We start from the raw sequence: 22,441 nt of genomic DNA on the forward strand, positions 1-22,441 counted from the left end.
CCAGCTCTGCTGTATATATACGTATACATATCATAGACGGGGAACACTGAATGATCCCAGTGAACACTAAAGAATTGCTGTTTTCAAGGCAATCTGAAACTACCCCGCTCAAGCAATGGAGGTCAATCTCTTCAAACACCTCTGTGAATCGAACAATCAACACACTACGAAAAGAAAGACAACGTAATATACTTGGGGTGAACATGTTCACAGCCGATTTCCGTCTCTAACAACTAGTTATTCCACAAAGACTAGTGATGGAGAACTAATGTAGCTCATTTCATTCATCACGTGGGTATTCTAGTTGGCTTTTTAAAGTTACATTCCTTTTCGTTTTAGCGATATTGTGCCCCACCACAGATCTATCAGGCTTTTACACGTGAGAAGAGCATCCTACCGCTTAGACACTTACCAAGGGCGGGGATGTAGCTCAGTCGGTAGCGCGCTGGATTTGTATCCAGTTGGCCGCTGTCAGCGTGAGTTCGTCCCCACGTTCGGCGAGAGATTTATTTCTCAGAGTCAACTTTGTGTGCAGACTCTCCCTCGGTGTCCGAACACCCCCGTGTGTACACGCTAGCACAAGACCAAGTGCGCACGAAAAAGATCCTGTAATCCATGTCAGAGTTCGGTGGGTTATAGAAACACGAAAATACCCAGCATGCTTCCTCCGAAAACGGCGTATGGCTGCCTAAATGGCGGGGTAAAAACGGTCATACACGTAAAATTCCACTCATGCAAAAAACACGAGTGTACGTGAGAGTTTCAGCCCACGAACGCAGAAAAGAAGAAGAAGAAGACACTTACCAGATATTATGTGCCCAAGTGGAAGGATGCTCTTCCCACATGTTTGTTTGATTGGTGTTCGTTTTTAACGTCCCTTCAACCAGACTGGCTATGCTGGATCAATTCAAATTTGTTTCTTTTCTCAGTCTTCACACATGTAAAAGCCTGGGCAGGTCTGTAGTAACTCACATTATCGATTACACAAACAGGAATGTAGCTTTAAACGGTGCTGATTAATTCACATCATCTTTTTTTGTATTGTTTCGTTTGCTGTTACAATGATAGTGTCAACCTGTCAGATGAACTATTAATCTTCAGCGGATTTATGAGAATGAGGAAAATACTTAAGTGCTGTCAAAATTCAAGGATCCCGTGACCATGCAGTGAAAGGAGTGGCAACAAACCTTGTTCATGTTCATATTGCAATACATGTACTTGGCTAACACAAACCACTTAATAACTGCTGATTTTAACTAAGCATTGGGAAAATATTGAATTTGTATTTGTTGACCCTGTATTATGAGGGTCAAATGTGTCAGGGTTTTTTGTTTGTTTTTTAAATTACTAGCTACTGCACTTTGTGCTTAGTAGTGTGCTTTTCCTCTTGAAATGTTGATTCATAGAAGCTACCTTAGGGTCTTTGTTTAAGTTACTTGCATGTTTTCCAGAAATGCTTAGATAACTACATGTTGTTGGCGCCTACGCAATCTCATATTTAAGTGTCTTCTGAGGGCAAGTGATCTACAAATTATATTTGTTCATATTCTGACAGTATTAAGTAATGGTCGTGCAATAATTAATGTACAGAAGTCATAGCTTTCATTAGTAATTGCTGTTGAGACAGAATTCTTAACAACATATCTCTCATTACATCATGCATCCTCATCCCCCCTCCCAACAGTGCTTTCAAAATCAAAGTGAAAATCATTCAGACACACCCATACATTTTTGACACAAGCAGAAATCTTCTTTTAAAATGTATTTACAACTTTCACAATTTTGGTCCATACAAATAACAAGACTCATTTGTCTTTCATCATATCTAGTCATCTCCATTTAACAAAACAAAGCAATAAAAAAGATGGTCATCTAAGTCAGAAACAGAAGATATTTGCTGTAAAATAAACACAAATTGTGACAAGTTAGTTTTATCTGAAGCAAATTTTGCTTAGTTGAACAATTCTAACAACAACAATTGGACCTCTCATTTTTGTTAGTAAATCAGCTACATTTAAATTACTTTGATTTTTTTTTTTTTTTTATAGATTTAGAGCCCTTATAATTTTGATATTCTTCAATGTGCAATACATTTTTAACATGATATTTAATCATGGTGTGTGTGTGTGTGTGTGTGTGTGTTTCTGTCTGTCTGTCTATATATCTGTAACTGTGTATCTCTTTGAGTTTACAGCATCTACTGCATTTGAATGCCAAAATATCTTACTGGATCCAAGATAATTATCTGGTCCTAACAATTTGCAAATAAAAATTACTGAGACAGTCTTCAAGCAAGCAAGTCACAATAGCAGTGCAAAATAAAAATAGGAAACTGTTCTGTTCTGAACAGTTTTCATAACAACAAAAATCTGCGCACTGATCCAAATGCATATATGTGGCATTCATTCATAAAGTTAATGCATCATAAGCAAAAAAATTCAAACAAATCTGATTTTCCTCTCAGAAGACTAAAAGAGCTCTCATTTAGTCATGTTCAAGGCTGCACGACTTTCTTTCTTTACTTTCTTTATTTGGTGTTTAACGTCGTTTTCAACCACGAAGGTTATATCGCGACGGGGAAAGGGGGAAGATGGGATAGAGCCACTTGTCAATTGTTTCTTGTTCACAAAAGCACTAATCAAAAATTTGCTCCAGGGACTTGCAACGTAGTACAATATGTATAGGTTACAACACGAGTGGTTTTTTATATGGCTTGTATTTCAGTCAAGACCCAGCGGATGAATATCATCGGGAGACACGAGCCTCTGGCGAGTGGCTCTCGATTGATATTCCCGCTGGGTCTTGACTGAAATACAAGCCATATAAAAAACCACGAGTGTTGTAATCTGTATATCCCATTCTACCATCAAACACAAAGTGTAGACTACTAGCGGCACTGTTGCGATCTGTGCAGGGTAAAACTGTTGCCAGCGAGACTTAGCCCTTTTGCAACCTTAAACTAAGTGACCGTCGCTGAAAAAATAAAACGAATGAGTGCATCGATAAGTACGCGGTAACACTACTTTCAGACCATTTAAAAGCTTTAAGTAAAGGTTCATAAGTTGCAAGAAAGTAATGAAGTCGAATAGAAATTAATTTAGTTGAAGCGCACAATTCTTTTGTTTTGCGTTTCAGGTCGGCACGGCGAAACGGGTTTGGGCGGTACCCATTTGGCTTACTCGATTCAGAATTGATTCCACGTTGTTTTTCTCGAACGTGTGTAATTAGGCTTATTGACAGAGAAGCAAATTTTAGGCAACAAATATGTAGGTTTAGATTTAACCATTTGCTCCCTATTTGAAATGTGTGTTGCGAGTGTGTTTGCATGGATGAACTTAAACTGGTATGGGTCACACAGTGAGGAAAACGCGACCGACACGTCTGTCACCGCCGATTGATTGCATTTTGAAGGAATATGACTGGATTACGGAAAAATATGTGGACTTACTGCAGAGCCAGGCAAAAGAGTAGACTTGCTCGCAAAACACGTGAAACAGCCGATGTTTGATAGCTGAAGGCGCACACCAAAACACACTACCGACAGATTCTCAAAAGTCGTCTGCTAACGATGCAAGGGGAGGGTACTCGTGTTTTTGTTTTGGTTCGCTAGCATCTGGTTATCTTGTAAGTTGAATGTTCGTTTTTTTCGACCTGCATTGCTTTCATAATGAAAGAAACTTTTGCTTATTGCATCTCATACATCAGATCAGTTCTGAGATTCATTTTTGCGTGCAACTGATATGGTTTTCTGAGCCGTGCAATACGATTTTAGAACTTCATACAAATGTGTCACATTGTTCGGCGCGAGGTCAAAGGTCGGGAAAAAAGTAGTCCTTTGCCCAAATCGGAATCTGCACTATATATTTTTTGGAGTCCATGATGTATTTATTGAGCTATAAAAATACAACATATATACCCATACTGAAGTAACAGAGACAAAGAAGGGAGGTCATGGGATATATTACCTTACTGGGAAAATGCAAGTTTCCAGTACAAAGGACTTAACATTTCTTACATACTGCTTGACTAAAATCTTTACAAAAATTGACTATATTCTATACAAGAAACACTTAACAAGGGTAAAAGGAGAAACAGAATCCGTTAGTCGCCTCTTACGACATGCTGGGGAGCATCTAGGCTGCACGACGATGCCAGAGGAAACATACAAGAGAATCACAACATTTTATAATTAAACGAGTCACAATGAGTTCTTTTAAGTCATGGATGTACAGTAACAAGAACAGATGACCTTTTCATAATGCAGCTTTTGACAAGTGCTTGTCCGCATGCATCACACTCACAGTTCAGTTTCTTTCCACAATTTCCACAACCAGCAGTTTTTACATAAAGATCTTGTTAAGTCTTGTTAAGTCTTGTAAAGACTTTGCCACACAGTGTAACCCCCTTGAATGCCTCCAGCAGACTGAGAAAAGCAGGCCTTGAAAAGGAGGGAGTCTTAAAATGAACCAACATTTACAGAGGTTACGAACAGAAAATCTGAAGAAAAAAACCAGGGTCTTAAAAATGGGAAAGCCTGAAAAGTGAAATCAAGGGATCTTATAAAGTGGATTCCACTCTACACTACAGTACTGCTTCTCTAAATTCAGTTGCCGGAGCTTCCCTTAAAAGTGTCCCTATAATACCTGAGGCCTGTCACGACCGGTATACCACGGTAAAGATAATAGACAGCAGAAGGTGTCCTTTCATGGGAGTGGTCCTCTCATTGAACATCTCACATCGCAGGCACAGTGGAACCTGACTATAACAACCAGCCAAGGGACCGACCAAAAGTGGTCATTATAGCCAGGTGGTCACAATGGAAAGTTGAATGATATACAAATGTAGAAGACAAACTCGTCTGGGCTCTTTCAGAGCAGTCGTTGTGGGCAGGTGGTTGCTCTCAAGAGGTGGTAGCAAGGGCAGGTTCATCTGTACCACTGTAATGAGATCCTGTCAAGCCATGTCCTTGCTATACACACCCCTCAATAGGGAGGGTTTGGGGCCCACTGGCCAAAGGGGGAACGTTGCTGTGAATGTCCAGAAAACACCGGAGGAGGCTGCATGTTGTTGTTGTTGTTATTGTTGTTGTTAGTGCCCCAGAACATACGAGGAGGGTGAGAATGCATCCCGCCATTAGGACCAGAAAAAGGTGGCAGCTGATAGGGGGGCATCCCATTGCCAGGCCCAGAAAACGCCTGTTGTTGATGAGCAGGCATTCTGCCGCGACCAGAAAATGCTTGGGGCTGGAAACCCATCTGGTTAGGGGGACCAGAAAACCTGGGAGACTGACCAGATGACATTCTGAAACCCGGACCAGAAAACCTGGAAGGCTGCAGAAAACTTGTTCCGTTTGAAGGACCCGTGTGTGGAGGGGGTCGCTGAGTACTCTGTCCATCATGAGAGCCAGAAAAATGGGGTCCACCTCCATGGAAACCTCTCCTGAACCCGCCCCTGCCGCGAGACTGCTGCGACTGGTTGAACCTCCTCTGGTTGGGGTCAAACGAAGGGTCTTGCCTGTCTGTAGTGGACGTTTGGTGCGATCCTGGCCGCCTATCAGAGGAGGGAGGTCCTGCACAAAAACACAAGAGAACCAACTGTTGCATTTTTCAGACTGGAATTGGAAAGCATGTACTTAGTCAAGTTATATTCTAAGACAGATGTTTGGAAAGAGAGGGGATGCAGAGATAAGAAGAGGGTGTAAGGGGAGGTAAGCCGATTTTTATTAGTTTTCATGAAGGTGCATGATTGCTTGCAATTATTTAGGTAGAACATTAAATTTACGCCAAAAAAGTTGCATTTGACTGGGAAATTTTCATTTTGTTCTTCTATTTTTTAACTCCACGCAAAAACAGGTTTAAACAACAAACAAAAAAATGATTAAAGCCAACCCAAAATTATAAGACTTCTGTTTGCTCACCACTCTCTGATGCTCCATCAGTGTGTTTGTTCCTGAAAATAAAACAGAAAATATCTTCAGTTGTTTAAGCATGTGGATGATTTTAGCAGAAACTAAAATATAACATCATCTCAAAGGCAATGTGCGCACAAACATTCACACACAAACTCACCCATCTGTAAGGCAACACACACTCTCTCACATACACACACACACACTGTGTAAATCTACATATCTGCATTATGGTCTGCCTGTTATCTCTAAAAGCGCCCATCAACAAAATGGCTGCGGTCAATCTGTGCATCCATGAGTGTTGTTTCTTTTAACATTTTATGCTCACATCATCAAACACGTCATCCCGAACTAGAACTAGAAGATACAATGTCTTCACCTTTTTCGTTCATTCACACTGTCTCCATCTCCGCATCCTTGTTTCTTGGCGTTCTTGCGTTTCGCCTTGGCTCGTTTCTCTTCCTCGTCATCTGAGTATTCAACCATCTGCACGCAAACATAACAACACAACCATTGGACTTTTCAAGTCTCAGAAATGACCTCCACAGAAAGTAGCACTGTCTTGATGGAATGTGCATTCAAATCTCACCTCAAATCATTAAGATATGGTCATGTAATGTCATAAAAGTTCATGAGGTTACTCTCATTACTCATGGAAATTCAATTTGCTTTTTCCCCTGAGGAAAGCAAGCTGCAAGCATGCAGTAAGTCACTACCCATTTTTCCTCTTTTTTTTCTGCATGAGCGTGGTCCTATTGTCCAAGCCCCGAGTTCTTAGCTGTGAACTTAGGATCTTAATCGTGTGCATGAGCGTGGCCCTATTGTCCAAGCCCCGAGTTCTTAGCTGTGAACTTAGGATCTTAATCGTGTGCATGAGCGTGGTCCTATTGTCCAAGCCCCGAGTTCTTAGCTGTGAACTTAGGATCTTAATCGTGTGCATGAGCGTGGCCCTATTGTCCAAGCCCCGAGTTCTTAGCTGTGAACTTAGGATCTTAATCGTGTGCATGAGCGTGGTCCTATTGTCCAAGCCCCGAGTTCTTAGCTGTGAACTTAGGATCTTAATCGTGTGCATGAGCGTGGCCCTATTGTCCAAGCCCCAAGTTCTTAGCTGTGAACTTAGGATCTTAACCGTGTGCATGCATGTAAAAGGGGGTGTTCAGATATTGAGGAGTGTCCCCGTGAAAATTACTCTGGGAAATAAATCCCTGGGGGAACCCGGGGTTCAAATCCACACCGACAGTGACAAATGGATTTTAAAGCCAGCTGGTGACTGACCTACCTCCCTGCCCCAAGAACTTGATATCTTCAAGCAGTACTCATTCCCAACAAAACATGTAGTTTTCCCCATTTTCATACCCTCCCTTCAGACATCAGTTTAAAGTACAACAGAAACAGAAGAGCATTAAAAAACAAGAGTTTACAGTTTCAATCAATCAATCAATCAATCAATATGAGGCTTATATCGCGCGTATTCCGTGGGTACAGTTCTAAGCGCAGGGATTTTTTTTAAATTATTTTTTTATGCAATTTATATTGCACACATATTCAATGCCGTGTGAGATGGAATTTTTTTTACACAATAAATCATGCATTCACATCGGCCAGCAGATCGCAGCCATTTCGGCGCATATCCTACTTTTCACGGCCTATTATTCCAAGTCACACGGGTATTTTGGTGGACATTTTTATCTATGCCTCTACAATTTTGCCAGGAAAGACCCTTTTGTCAATCGTGGGATCTTTAACGTGCACACCCCAATGTAGTGTACACGAAGGGACCTCGATTTTTCGTCTCATCCGAAAGACTAGCACTTGAACCCACCACCTAGGTTAGGAAAGGGGGGAGAAAATTGCTAACGCCCTGACCCAGGGTCGAACTCGCAACCTCTCGCTTCCGAGCGCAAGTGCGTTACCACTCGGCCACCCAGTCCACAGTTTAAAGTAAGACATTCTGAGGCACCCTGGGGAAATAGAGAGCAAACAAGAGATGAAGCATGTACTCACACTGGGGAAATAGAGAGCAAACAAGAGATGAAGCATGTACTCACACTGGGAGGAGGTTCATTGTTGTCCTGCCACGATGCATCCGATCCCTTCAGCCTGAAAAAGGGAATACAACATTTTCTTAACAGACGAATTTCAGAAATAACTCAGGTTTGTATGGGTTGTGAAAGAGTGACTTCCCTTGCTTTTAGTGAGGCCAGAGATATGTATAGAGGCATTAGGCGCATGGTCAAACTCATCATCAAGTCCTTCCACTTATGCAAGTGCGTCACTTAGGTAGTCACTTAAGTGCGTCACTTAGAGCAGGTAAAAAGAAAAACAAGATCAATGTTAAAATCAGTAATTAAATATCTGAAAATGCATGATAAATCCTTCTGAAAGACAAACTGGTGGCTAAATAAACGTTCCGTGAACAAGTGCACACACAAACGAAAAACACTGACTTGAGCAAGGAATTCATGAAGACGAAGTGCGTAATTTCTGCCTCAGAAGGGGCGGGGTCAGGTGCGAAGTAGACCTTGAGGCCAACGTCCACTCCCTTGCTCACAATGTCTTCACGGCTGTTGAAACGCACAGAGTAGAACGGGGATCTGGTTGGACCAAACACCTCAAAGACCTAAAGGAACAACATAACACAAGGTTAGAGCAGCACAAAGTCTGAAAATAACCGAAATAAAATTTACCGAATCTAAAAAGCTGTATATATATATATAGTAATTAAAGCCAGAGAATTGTTTTTTTGGTGTGTGTTTGTTTTTTGCTCAATCTTAATTCTTTTATTTATTGAGTTCAAAATAAAAATGCTCAAACTGTACACAACTTTCAGCCAAAATTCTGCAATTTTTAACTTTTGTCTTTAACAAGCCAAAATTCCTTAATATTTTCTTCATGTCCAAGTGTTTATCTGTACATTTCTTTTCGTCATCATTGTTTGCTTGCGTAATGTTCTGTTTGTTTGTGTGCGTCTGTGAATGTATGCCTGCATGCATGCTTGTATGTGTGCTTGTGTTTGTATTCTGTGTCTAATAATGATATGAAAATTACCTTTCCAAAAGGTTTTCTGTCTTCAAAGAAAAACACTGTGTCCTCATTCACTGGTAAAACATGGCCACCCGCCATAACTGTTGACTGGATCACCACTGTAAAAACATTGCAAGCATTCATGTTTACTTTTTAGGCTTGTCAACTCCATGGTTAAATAGCAGACGATAAACAACATACTTGAACACTATCATTCCATGTATTTTGTACATTATTTTACAATGAATGTTATTCCTACTGTTCTAAGAATCTAACCGAGGACTACTTAAAAGAAGTAAACATAAATCATCTCAAAATAACACATTACATTTAAAGGCACAGTAAGCCTCCCGTAAACCATCACAGATACTGTCAGGCTTTTACACACAGTACTAACACCCTTCCATTTGAACGCTCACCAAACGGGAACATCTTAGGTGCCCTCTGTAAAGAGCGAGCAATTTTTAAAGAATTAATTGTGCAGAGAGTGTCAGAGACAATCGGACCGTGGTGTGTTTTGGCGCTAGACCGAACTTTTAAAATCTAAATAATAAATTGACAGCTTGTTACACAAACATGCTTAAATGATAAAAGAATTCTTTTTTCATCAAGACAAGATCAGTACAATTCGAAGTTTTGAAAGTTTGAAAAAAGAAAAGCCCGGAAGCAGGGTCACGCAAGGTCGTGGTTCTCGTAGCAGATGACGGTTTACACCTATCGCCAGTTCCTCTGAACAGTTAAAAGCCATCGCTAGAGTTCTTGTGAACCACAGTCTTTTGTTTCGTGCATAGTCAGAGGTACTTAATAACGTGCTATTGCAGATAAGCTCACAGCGAGTCGCATTCAAATTACTAACTGACGACTACATTGTGAAAAAGGGAAACTTGATCACACGGGTTCACGATGGCTCAGGGGTAAGATAAACCATGCAAAAATAAATTCTTTGAAAATTGCTCGCTCTTTACGGAGGGCACCTAAGATGTTCCCGTTTGGTGAGCGTTCAAATGGAAGGGTGTTTGCACTGTGTGTAAAAGCCTGACAGTATCTGTGATGGTTTACGGGAGGCTTACTGCGCCTTTAAACAAAAAAGGTATACACACTTCTCATAGATTCTAATCTAACAAAGTTTGTTTTCTGATGTCTATGAATGACCAGGCCTCCAGAAACACAGGTTTCACTTTTGAATGATGAAAGCTGTTTTAAGTGCCTCAGTGAAATTTATATGCTTTTTAACAAAAAAATCTGCACTTACAAGTTACATGGAATGCTAGTTTCTAAATGCTGGTCATTAAGGAACCAGAAATTTGTTTTTTAAATTGAAACTGACCTAAAATGTCCACAATGCCACTGACAGTTCCAATCTGCAACAGCTTTGTTTCATCGCTGATACTTATCTGCAAGTCTTCAATGGGAGGTAAATCCTGCAAACAGAGAAAGACAACTGTCATTATGAACTAGTGTTGAGGCCATGTGATACATAAATTTGTCAAAAGCAGTTCCAAGATCTATTCATATTTCTGTAGTGCAGAAATATACCGGTTTCTTCACAATTCCATAAGGGCGAAAAATCGGTGAGTGAGAGAGAGAGAGAGAGTGTATGTGTTTGAGTGTGTGCATGACTGTGTGTTGATATTGAGAAATCACCCCCAATGCCACTCTAAGATTACACTGAATCCCATTCACTGCTAATCTATCCGAACAGATTTTTGTTCGATCAAGATAAAATCTTGAACTTATTTCAATTACTCACCTCAGGGTACATTTCTCCTCTCGTCCTTGGTTCAACAACTTCCTCCTCATGTTGGCGTCTGAAAAGTAAAATTAAGATAAATGGGCATTGGAGTTGGACACAAAAGCAAACTCAAATGAGTCTTTTGGCCGGCTAATTCTGAACATACTGTATGACAACAAGTACTTTCTTTCTTTACTTTCTTTATTTGATGTTTAATGTCGTTTTCAACCACGAAGGTTATATCGCGACGGGGGGAGGGGGAAGATAGGATAGAACCACTTGTGAATTATTTCTTGTTCACAAAAGCACTAATCAAAAATTTGCTCCAGGGGCTTGCAACGTAGTACAATATATTACCTTACTGGGAGAATGCAAGTTTCCAGTACAAAGGACTTAACATTTCTTACATACTGCTTGACAAAAATCTTTACAAAAATTGACTATATTCTATACAAGAAACACAGTGACTTAACAAGGGTAAAAGGAGAAACAGAATCCGTTAGTCGCCTCTTACGACATGCTGGGGAGCATCGGGTAAATTCTTTCTCGTCCCAACCAATATGGGACTTCCCCTAACCCGCGGGGGGTGACAACAAGTACTGAACAGAACAATATACAAAATATATATCAACTACACAGATCTGTAATTTGAATGACACTTGCTAGGTAATTTTGACAAGGTTCAAATCCAATGACACACAATACGGTGCTCTCTGTAATAAGTAATAATTCTAAATCTGATTTTACTATTCTCCTTATGCTTTTTAAAAATTATTTGCCCATGCTAATACAAATAATGTCTAAAACTAAAAGCTCATGCAAATGATTAAACAGAACAGACTTAAAAAAATCAAAGCAAAGAAATAAAAAATAAAAAATAAAAAATCTGACGAAATGATGAATGCGTATTGATCAACATTTATAAAAATGTAAAAGAACATGTAGAGCCAAGCACGGCAAAACGAGTTAAAGATAAAAAGAAACAAATTACTCTTTCTTGTTCTCTGGAGGTGCCTCAAAGCTGGACAATGATGAGGTGTCTGTATCAGAGTCGCCCTCAGAGTCAGAATAAGGGTTCCTGTAGCCAACCCCAACGAGCACAACATCATCACTTTCACCAACATCCTCTTCAGCCACACTGTTTTCTGTTTTGATGAACACATTCTGAAACCCTTCAATGTTCTCATTAACCTCAGCAAAACTTAAACGTGCAGGATCAGTCAGGTGCTGTTCATAACCTTTGTCTATGATCTCAGTCTTAATGACAATGTCACCGGCAGTCTTTTCTGTGGCTGCTGCTGGTTGAGCGAGAGAACCTGTTTTATCTTCTCCTTTTTCATGCTTTTGTCTGTCTAGACTGGAAGCTGGAGGCAAGTCAGTCACGTCACTCACAAGTTTTTCTGCAGCATCATCACACTCCATCATCTCCGCTGAAGTGTCAATGCTGCCTGGAACATGTCTGCTAGTTGAGCTGACATCATCTGCAACATCAGTGTCAGTATGCGGTAGGCTAGCATCGCCGTCAGAAGCAATATCCTGAATCTGCTTGCTTGCAACACTATCTTTCTGGAAATGACATCTCTCATTCTCAGGGAGATTGGACACGTTTTTATCATCTCCCCGAACTGTCAATGCACACTGAGCATTCTCTAAGCTTGTGTGGTTGGCTGTCAGTGTCACACCTGTTACTTGATGCTTGTTTGCATCTTCACTGCTCTCACCTTCGCCATCCACACTGAAGAGATTTGAAGTGTGTGACTGTGGATGTAAGGTTGGGGTAGTTGCATTGTGTCCACTCTGCACAGGGGTGTCAGAAGTCTGAGCAATTGCTGTTGAATCATTTGCACCATCAATGTTGATTGGTTGAGCGTCTGGATCCGTCACAGTTTTATCACCAGTTTCACTGGTTCCAATCTTCTTCAAAATACTGTCTCGAATGCTTGCAATGTTAAACATGATGACGTCTGTGTTATTTTAAAGGTCTGAAGTATCTTGTGGCAGTACAGCTATTGTCTGGAAATGTTGATCTGTCCAAGCTGGGCTGAAACATTTAGCAGTTTGATTCAAATCTTTCAGCAATCAGGCATTTTCAGAGATGGCAAATTCTCAAAATTTTAACTCCCCAGCCAGGCGAGTAACTTTCAGACAGTTATTAGCCCGCCAGAAATTTTGCCCGCCCGGTACAATACTACTTATACTACAAACCACACAACAAATTATGAGTGTTAGATTTCTTTACACAATGAAAACAGCGGTGACACGCACAGGAACTTCGTTTTTGTTTCATTAGAACATGGCGATGATTTTGCAGACGACAGAAGTCCCTGCATCTGCAGTGTTCATGGCTTTAAAACTCAAGTGCAACCACAAATTTTGCATTTTAGAAAAATGTGTTACTGCCCAGCCGGGAGAGCTGCCAGGCTGTTTCTACTAGCCCGGCGGGTTTTTTACTCGCCCCTGGCGATCGGGCGGACGATTTGGCCATCCCTGATTTTCAAATTTAACAAGCTTAATTTATTATCAATTAATTGGCAAACGTTTTATCAAAAGGCTCATTTCACTTTTAGAAGACTGTGAAGCGGGAGAGTGTGTGTGCTTTGTTTGTGTGCATGTGCAAATGCCACGTGTGAGACAGGGATTGGGGGAAAGATGGTCAAAGATCGAAAGAGAGAGAGAAGGATCGAGACGAGAGAGAGAATTAGGGGTACTACTAATTGCCGTCCGGAGCTGTCCGGAGGCCATCCGGAGGCACACACATTTATACATAATAAATAGAAACATATTTGTTTGTTTGGGAGAGAGAGATCGAGAGAGAGAGAAAGATCTGCATGCACACACACACTTGCATGTACACACACACACTCGCATGTACACACACTGTGACACACACACTCACACAAGAAGATTATGAATAAATGTGTGCCGATCGATAGAGAGAGAAAGATCTGCATGCACACACACTTACACCCACACACGCACACTTGCATGTACACACAGACACACACACACGAATATTATGTAGGCCCCCTATAAATGTGTGTGCCTCCGGACGGCCCCCAGACTGCTCCGGACGGTTCCGGACTGCTCCGCTACGCGTGTGTGTGTGTGTGTGTGGTTAGACAACACAAGCAGGGAATTTACACGATTACAATTAAAATTTACCTGACGGACAGATGAATGACGGACAGATGAAACAAAAAGAAGTAAAAACAAAACAGCGTAAATTTCAGATCACCCCATTAATTCACACCATGAATACGGAGTGGTTCATACTGTGGCATATGACTTAAACATGGGTAACACCATCTAGAAAAGAAACATCATAAAATCAACGCACCTTATGTCGTGTCTTCAATTTAGATAAACCGATCTTTGCATAGTCAAATGTGGTACTTCATGCCAAACAGCATCATACCAAACAACACGTGGGTCAATGTTGCGGAAGAGTGATCCAAATAGCCTTAACCCTTGAATATTGGATTCGACAGTGTTTCTGAAAAGTTAAGAAAATCCTAACGATCGTTTCAGAAATATAGAAATAAATCAGAAAGAACATAATGATACAGTGAGAGTCATTATATTTTCGAACAATTGTATTAACAAAATTAAGTTGTTCATACTAATTTCCAATAGAAAAATAATACCGTATGTGTACAGAACATTGACAGATCCACATTTCTATATTCTTTACGTAACTTCCGTCTGCTGCAAGAGCCGAACTGCATGTGAAACGCCGAGGGGAACATCGCAAGTTTAAACTGTGTTCGGCTGCAGTAGAAAGAAACTGATAAACATGGGTGATCAAAATAAAACACCGAGTATATTTTCCCCATACTCCTCCGCAGATCCGTCAATGAATGTTCCAGGTTTGTGTTACTTTAAAAGCGATCACTAAAGGAAACGTTGGGATGAAAATGAAATGCAAGACTCAGACTGTGCATGTGACCTTCAAAACGAAGTGACTATTATTATTCGTTGTTTCGATACAGGTCTACGTGTTCAAAATAAGATAAAACCACAACAACAGAAAAGCAGCCGAGGCTTCGTTGAAATTTAAAATTGTTTCCAAAATTCAGAATCAAAAATAACAATAACATAACTTAATTAATGTCATAACAAACGTTCCAACAACCTTCCTTTCTTGTTTTTTGTATTCTAAAATTGTTTCTGTTTTGTGTTACAGTAACAGCCGGAGCTGCGGGGTCTATAATGTCCCCATATCTCAATTTCGACCCATCTTACATCAATCCGGTAAGTTAACAATTATTAAATTAAGCCACAGTATGAAGCTGAAATAAAGCCCCCAAGGGAACAAAGATTGGCATAGCTCTTGAAATAGAGGTTCCTTTTATGCCTGATATAACAGTTACCTCCAGAACATAAGTACTAGCAGTGGCAGCGCTACTATCACCGTCGGCCATGTTGCTCTTGCAGGCCGTGTTACACTCATGACGTCACTGGGGGGGTGGGGGGGGGGGGGGGGGGCTGTCTCTCGCAGAATGGACAGGTGCGCGGAATCGGATTTTATTCAATAAAAAATCAGCCACGCAAAATTTTACAAAATGGTCTTTGGAACATTTACGAGATTACTATTACACATGTTTTCGGCAAATAAAAATGTTGCACTTTAGTAGGCCTTTAAGCACGATGGGCCACGATCGTGGCTTTCCCACTGGAGCACGATGAGCCACGATCGTGGCTTGCGTCATACGTCATTTTTATACTCTGTACATTCATGTACAGGGTTCGACACTAGCGGGGGCTGGGGGCGGAACGCCCCAGAGTTTTGTGTTCCGCCCCAAACATTGCCGAAGCTTGGGGCCCACTCCGCCCCAGGATAAATTCCAACTGACAATGACAAACCGAAAATTCCAATGCCAGAGCCAATCACTAAAAATCACCAGTAAAAGTCGTCACTGAAGTTTGCGTTACGATCAATGCCGCAGTCAAGAAAAAAAACATTGAAATCGTCGAAGGACAATGCCGCAAGGGAAATAACTCCCAGATTGCGCTCTTTAGCGTGAGAGATAAGTATCGCCTTCAAATGCCAAACGCAAAATGTGGCGACACATCCGTGGTGTAAAAAGACATGGAAATGAAGATGAAGAACAGGGTGGAGAGAAACGAAAAAAGGAGACCGATGCAGCCAATAGCGCGAAGCGCTGTCGTAATTTCAATGTCAAATGGTTGAAAGAATTTCCCTGGCTTGAGTACGATGAAGAAAAACAAACAATGCATTGCCGCACGTGAATACTGAGAGTGGGCCCCAGATTTTTGTTTTCCGCCCCAGCAATTTCCATCTCTGGGGCCAGTGTGGCCCCAGGCCAAATAAGTTAGTGTCGACCCCTGATGTATCACTGCAAATCAGGCAAATTCCATTGCGAAGCTGAAGCTTTCTTCTTTCCAATGATAATTATATAGTTTTCTGTGTCTAACTCTGTCTAAGGTTATCATGAGACCACTTGCAATCAAAACACAAACAGCAGGCTCATTTTACGCCAATTTTTAGTGAATGCTTTTAAATTTATGCAGTGCCAAGAGGGTTAAGCTGTTGACCAAGGACTGGTTGGTATAGGATGGAGTTTTGCAGTATTTTTTTAATTTTTTGATCTAAGCCTCTTTTTTCTGTTTCTAAGCCCTTGCTTTTTTTATTTACTTATCTTCTTCTTCATTACAATGCATTTGAGTGGTTTAAGAACGATAGACAAAACAAAGCTGAAAGGCAAGTCCATGTTGAGTCAGTTGTCAATAACATTATTGCATGTGTCTGCAATAATCTAGTGTGTGGTATGTACCAGGCCAGTGAAATATGTGGCGGGCTAGAGAATTTCTTGAAGTTACTCGCCCGGCTGGCCAGTGAAATTTGTTAGATTGTGCCATCCCTGCAAACAGTATTTCTTGCAGGTCAGTCACTTATGATGCATGTGCTTCTATTGCTGGGATACAAATCTTTCTGACATTAGAATTGAGCTCCAAAAACTTTTCTGTAAAAAAGAAATGACCTCAGTTCTTATCATGTATTTAAAGAACACATCTTTATTATAATATTAAGGACTTTTGGGTTCTTTAGCCCTAGACTGGTCGTCATATCCTTGCATTTCTCAAGTCTCCAGGCTTTGCAACCAACCTTTTTGCATGTTCTTTATCTTAGCCACTGTCTTTGAAAAAAAGCTATTAAAACACTACTGAAGGTGTTACGAATGTCAGTGTCCTTGAAAACTCATAAATGAGCTTGTATTACAAATAGATTTTGTTCAGAAATAATTAACTCTGTCGGGTTTGTATGGGTTGTGAAAGAGTGAATACCCTTACTTTTGGTGAGACAAACAAAGCACATGTGCTTCTTGTCCACGTGTGTCATGCACACCCTTAGCTAGTTATTGGCCTGTGTATTGTGTTGTCTCATGAATTTGAATAAAAGTAAAGGTATTCACTCTTTCACAAACCATACAAACCCGACCAAGTTATTTCTGGAATTAGTCGATTGTGATTTTCTTCTCCTAAGATGAGAGAGAATGAGAACAGTAACTAGTCAACAATGCTCTCCTGATAACATTTTATTGTTTCTCACAGGGTGCCGATTCTCAATTTATTTTTCCTGAGGGAGCTAACAGACAAAGAGGCCGTCTGGAGCTGTCATTTTCACAAATAGGTGGATCCGTGTTTGTAGGTATGTAAATTTATATAAAAATTGTAATGATTAAACTTTTTCTGTGTTTAATCTATGATCCATTTTGTGTAGCCTTATTAAGTTATTTAGTTATTTTCACGTTTGTTTTTGGTTTTTTTAATAAGCTGCATGATTTTTGATGTGAAAGTTTGTTGCTTATAAAGAGAGAGGTATAAGTTTATGATTGTATGTGAGTGCATCAATGTGTGCTTGTGTGTGTGACACGGAGACTGGGAGTGGGAGAGAAACCCAGAAAGAAACAGAGATAATTCATATAATATTTGTTTACCCATCCACTATTTTCTTCTTCTTTATTTTTGAATGGGAAGATAAAGATTCGTCATGATAGCAAAATGAAACTATACTACACTAGATGATTACCCGCTTCGCCGGGTACTGGCTTCGCCGGGAAGAAGTAGAGCCGAATACCAGGCTGCGCCTGGGACCTAGCTCTGCCGGGTGTACGCCGGCTTAGCCGGCGCACGAAGGAAAGGAGATAAATGCGCAAAACGCTGGAGACCTTCTAAAAATAGTAACGTGCAGTGACCTTCTAAAAATAGTAACGTAGTAACAGGAATATGGATTGACGCCACACGGAGGAAGGGAGATAATCGCGGCTGAAAACACTGGAGAAGATAAAGAAGAGTTACTGGTAGTGGATCCCGACAACAAACAAAAAACAAAACAAAAAATCGGTTCAGCGCGCACAGCGCTGCGCACTGAGAGCACGTGTTGAAATATCTCATCGATGAGGTTGTGTCCGGGGTGTAGCTGAATACGGTGTCCAAATTTGAAAAAGATCCACCGAGAACTTTGGCCGTGCATCGCGAACAGACAGACAGACACTAGTCGTATATATATATAGATGGACGAAGAGTACTTATTTTGTCATATATATAGGTTAATTCGTCTGCTGATCCCTTGACGGTTAATTTTAGACATGGCATATATATGTGTTGATGATTCGTTGATGACACAACCATTTGTCGAGGGTAGCGTAGGCACCCGGTCTGCTCCCCGCCTAAAAAAGGCCAGTGCCGTTCCGTCTTCGAGGGACTGCGTGGGTTTCATTTCGGAGTTTTCCTTCTCCTAGACGAGTTTCCTTCCATGGATGATGAGCCTCCTCTACCCTCGTTTTGAATTCAGAGTGGTCTTCTCTTAGGATAGCTGCCTGCCAGGGTTGACGAGCCTATCCTGCCCGGCTATTTGACCCATAGCTGGAGGTTGGTTCGTGGGCACCTGGGCGTTTCCACACACCGGTGGGCCCGCATGCCGCACGTCTAGGGGCCAACCTCCTCCGAGTCCTTGTAGTCTAGCCTGGGGCCTTGCGGTACCCAGTTTACGCCTGTCGCCGCGATGGAGGCACTACATAGGGCTTGTTGTGGAGAGGTTATTGTACTGGCAGGAACTGACGCATTCTGCTCTCTTTTCGCATTGTCCTAAAAAGGACAGACGGTGCTAGCCAGCGGTGAGGGCTGAAAGCGAGAAGTGACAAGCACAAGACACTTCGCCAACACACTAGACACGTCACACAACCGTTTGGCAGGCATATATATGTGTGAAGCTCATTAACTGAATGATAAGTACTGGTACCAGAAAGCAGAATAGCCTTTCACTCCCCCTTTTGGGAAATGTTTTACAGGTGCGGCTGTTGGGGGGTTAAATGGTCTGTACACCGGTCTCAGGGAAACAAATGCAAACCAGTTGACAGGAGCTGTTCGCAGAACACAGTAAGTATTTGAAGACCATTGCCAGAAGGAGACATGCCTCTCTGTGTGCTCTGTTTATGTTATATAGATCTCTTCTTGCTAATTCTGTCCATTGGTAAAACTTGCTTTAATGTCTTAGAACATGGTAATGAAATGTCATATGACTATGAGTAAACATGCAAGAAAAAAATAAATGTAATATAGGAGGATCTGCAATGTTGCAAATCAGTATGGTGTTATGCTTGGGAGGTCCAGTAGCTGAGACAGGTGGCAGAGCACTGGACTTGTGATCAGTATGGTGTTATGCTTGGGAGGTCCAGTAGCTGAGACAGGTGGCAGAGCACTGGACTTGTGATCAGTATGGTGTTATGCTTGGGAGGTCCAGTAGCTGAGACAGGTGGCAGAGCACTGGACTTGTGATCAGTATGGTGTTATGATTGGGAGGTCCAGTAGCTGAGACAGGTGGCAGAGCACTGGACTTGTGATCAGTATGGTGTTATGATTGGGAGGTCCAGTAGCTGAGACAGGTGGCAGAGCACTGGACTTGTGATCAGTATGGTGTTATGATTGGGAGGTCCAGTAGCTGAGACAGGTGGCAGAGCACTGGACTTGTGGTCCTCTTGAGACAGGTTCAAGTCCAGTCTATGAAGGGCATGGTTCAACGTTACATGATGACTCGGAGATGGTGTCCATGTCCCACCCCACGTTGTAGTTGTGACGCATAAAGGACCTCATGCAGGTGGCTGATTACACCTAAGCACATACACGTTTGGGTAGCACGACTACTGTTGCTGCCAGCTTTTTGCTGGGAGGAAGTGACCAGAATGTCCCAGTATCAGGATAATAAACTAATGAAAATGAGAAATAAAAAGCTTGGAATGTAGAATGAATATATATATATATAAAGCATGCTATTGTTAATAAGAGGGCCTGGTCATTGATATCTGCAATAAACCCTTTTTTCTGTTTTCCCCAGAATGCTGAACTTTATCACAAAACAAGGAGCATCTAGTGCCCAGACTTTGGGAGTTGTAGGTATGTGTTTAATTAAGTTGTTATAAGTTGTGTGTGTTTAAAATTTATCAAAATATAACGTTTGTGACGTTAAGCCTTTATTTTTCACAACTGAATGCATTTACTTCCCTATCTTACATTTGGGGTATATTTAATCACAATAAAGTATGGACATATATATATATGTATCTTCTCTTGCTGAGCAGCATCTTTTACAGGATGCCAGTCCTTTCTGTGTGGTAATCTGATTTTCATGTTGTAGTCAATGGTTTTAGAACAGCCCTTTACGTCTCAGTAATTAAACTAGCTTTTGATGGTGGACAGCAGTACTGAAATGAGATATTTTCACTCTGAACAGCCCTGATGTACAGTATCTTTGGGGTGGTCTTGTCCTACGGCAGAGGAGTGGATGATGAGCTGAACACTGTTGTTGCTGGCACTGCCACAGGACTTCTGTTCAAATGTTCAGGTAATGTATTAAATTTACTGTTAGGGGAACCATTGTTGCGCCCCTCTCGTAGTCGTTTTTGACTGCATGTACTGTACATTTGGCAGTTTTCTTCCTTGTAGTTGTGACGCTTTCTTACCTTCATTTTAAAATGCCTCTTTTTTCAAGATCTGGTTTTCTCAGAGATATTTTTTTTTGTGGTCCAAAAATAGGGGTTCAACTGTATAACAGTCGATCACACTCACTCAAAACATCGATGGGAATGAGAGTGACTGTAACATGTGAGAGCATGATACATTATTGCAGGAAAAATTGTCACAAATGCACTGCAGTAAATTATTTTCCAGGAAACAGAGCATGTTCACATTTATGCTGACAGCTGCGAGCACTTTTTGCTTGTTATCTCCCTTCATTCTTCAGCTTGTTTTGCCATTTGGCATTGGCTTTTGCAATTCTTGAGTAAATTGAAAATCATGATCTGCTTGTGTTTTACAGCTGGATGGAAAAAGTGTGCACGAGGTGGTGCCATTGGATTGACCCTCGCTACAGCCTACGTCCTCTTCACAAGTCAAGACCGCATCAAAAGCCAGCTGAACAAGTGAATCATCAACCCTGTGAATCGTTGTGGTTAACTCAGCCTAACAAACTGTAAAATCTGAAAGGGAGAGTTTTATCTGCTGTTCAATTTTCGTTTGGTTCTCCTCATGGATTTCATCAGTGAGTGAGTTTCACAGAAAAAGAACTCATGTTTTGGTTTCAGTTTCCACCAGTGATAATAGATATGAGACTATTTGTCATGTAGTGTTCACGGTGAACATGGTTGGGCTAATTGTTCCTGTCCACTGATATTCTGGTGACTTTATTCAATAACTGTGGTAGTTCCAAAAAGAACATTAAAATCGTGTGTGTGTGTGTGAAGAGAGCTGACTGATGTTTGAACACACACACACAAAGAATGAATGGAGGTCTTGGACTGAAAGAGGTGACATGCAAGTTAAGAGTGTGTGTGTGTGTGTGGTGAAATGTTGGCAGATTTTGTTTAAATGTTTGTCTTACAGAAGGGCCTGGACTGTTGGGTAGTGAGGGAACAAGTCTTGACGGTGACTTTTTTTATGTCCATAGCCTGATTGGACATATGAATAAAGTTTGTGACATTTTCTGATTCATTCATGTGTTTGAATTTATTCTGACTGGGATAGTACAGCTTCAGGCACACACACACATACACACTGCACCAGTTTGTCTTTACTGGGAAATCTAACGAATCTTCCCCATATAATTGTTATTGTAATCAGAGGATCTGACAGGTCAGCATGATAGAATGAATAATTTCATTGGATCAAGGCTTTGAACATGTACAGAGATGCTGGTTTGGAAACGGGATATATAGTGCAACCACCGTCTTGACATGTTGGTTTTGTGTTGGCTGTGTGTACGCCAGTTTTATGTCTTCCTGTGGTCTGCAAAGAACTATTGTGGTCTTGGAAATACTTACTCAGTTGAGGAATGTGATCTTTGGCGCTGTATTTGGTTTGCTGGGAGTAAACCTTGATTCTCCACGCAGTGTCCCTTGTTGTACATAAGTCTCAAGTCATGTTCATTGAATGTCTTTCATTTGGGTTCAGTTCAGTGGTCAAGAGATTTTCCTGTTTGGTATGAAAAGTGCAGTGGTACCTCTGTTGTAAGACCTAATATCTAGAAAGAGAGAGAGAGTATTATAATGGAGGTAAATTTATTTCACTGAAGAAACAGAGAAAAAGAGGTCTTGAACACTTTCTACCCCACCTATGTTGACCCAAGGTTTTTTTTTAGCCGAGACCAGCTGTGCTGCAGCAGGTTACTCAGAATTGTAGTAACTGTGTATCGACACGCTTGAAAGCAGGCGTTAGATCGACGTTACAGGAAGCGACTGAAGCTAACAGTCTGAGCGAACTGA

General features: G+C 41.1%; 3 protein-coding genes across 3 annotated transcripts in view; 2 read left to right on the forward strand and 1 right to left on the reverse strand.

Moving 5' to 3' along the window:
* LOC138959667 (uncharacterized) overlaps positions 1 to 2,020 on the forward strand; it is a 13,795-nt gene extending 11,775 nt beyond the window's left edge. Inside the window, exon 4 of the mRNA XM_070331245.1 lies at positions 1 to 2,020. This exon is cut by the window's left edge and continues 1,018 nt beyond it. The gene's annotated coding sequence lies outside the window, so the exon portion shown is untranslated.
* LOC138959666 (H/ACA ribonucleoprotein complex non-core subunit NAF1-like) lies at positions 1,746 to 14,111 on the reverse strand. Its single transcript, XM_070331244.1, has 10 exons — positions 14,002 to 14,111; positions 11,656 to 12,705; positions 10,683 to 10,740; positions 10,260 to 10,353; positions 8,957 to 9,051; positions 8,356 to 8,528; positions 7,957 to 8,008; positions 6,288 to 6,394; positions 5,918 to 5,949; positions 1,746 to 5,569 (listed from the first exon to the last, which is right to left on the reverse strand). The coding sequence occupies exons 2-10, from the start codon at positions 12,618 to 12,620 to the stop codon at positions 4,983 to 4,985; spliced, it is 2,163 nt and encodes a 720-aa protein (XP_070187345.1). The 5' UTR covers positions 12,621 to 12,705; positions 14,002 to 14,111; the 3' UTR covers positions 1,746 to 4,982.
* Positions 14,112 to 14,352: 241 nt separating this feature from the next.
* Positions 14,353 to 21,671, forward strand: LOC138959685 (mitochondrial import inner membrane translocase subunit Tim23-like). The gene is made up of 7 exons (XM_070331272.1): positions 14,353 to 14,530; positions 14,848 to 14,915; positions 17,238 to 17,334; positions 18,977 to 19,064; positions 20,020 to 20,078; positions 20,416 to 20,526; positions 21,001 to 21,671. Exons 1-7 carry the CDS (start codon positions 14,458 to 14,460, stop codon positions 21,105 to 21,107), a joined length of 603 nt encoding a protein of 200 aa, XP_070187373.1. The 5' UTR covers positions 14,353 to 14,457; the 3' UTR covers positions 21,108 to 21,671.
* Positions 21,672 to 22,441: the final 770 nt, after the last annotated feature.

Source organism: Littorina saxatilis, linkage group LG2 (assembly GCF_037325665.1).
Source record: "Littorina saxatilis isolate snail1 linkage group LG2, US_GU_Lsax_2.0, whole genome shotgun sequence".
Classification (NCBI taxonomy): domain Eukaryota; kingdom Metazoa; phylum Mollusca; class Gastropoda; order Littorinimorpha; family Littorinidae; genus Littorina; species Littorina saxatilis.

Coding starts and splice junctions, on each gene's coding strand:
- LOC138959666 (XM_070331244.1), bottom strand. CDS start 12,620: ATGTTTAACATTGCAAGCATTCGAGACAGTATTTTGAAGAAGATTGGA. Junction 10,354..10,682: donor GAGGAGAAATGTACCCTGAG/GTGAGTAATTGA, acceptor CTCTGTTTGCAG/GATTTACCTCCCATTGAAGA. Junction 8,009..8,355: donor TTCATGAATTCCTTGCTCAA/GTCAGTGTTTTT, acceptor TCCCTTTTTCAG/GCTGAAGGGATCGGATGCAT.
- LOC138959685 (XM_070331272.1), top strand. CDS start 14,458: ATGGGTGATCAAAATAAAACACCGAGTATATTTTCCCCATACTCCTCC. Junction 14,916..17,237: donor ACCCATCTTACATCAATCCG/GTAAGTTAACAA, acceptor TGTTTCTCACAG/GGTGCCGATTCTCAATTTAT. Junction 20,527..21,000: donor ACTTCTGTTCAAATGTTCAG/GTAATGTATTAA, acceptor TGTGTTTTACAG/CTGGATGGAAAAAGTGTGCA.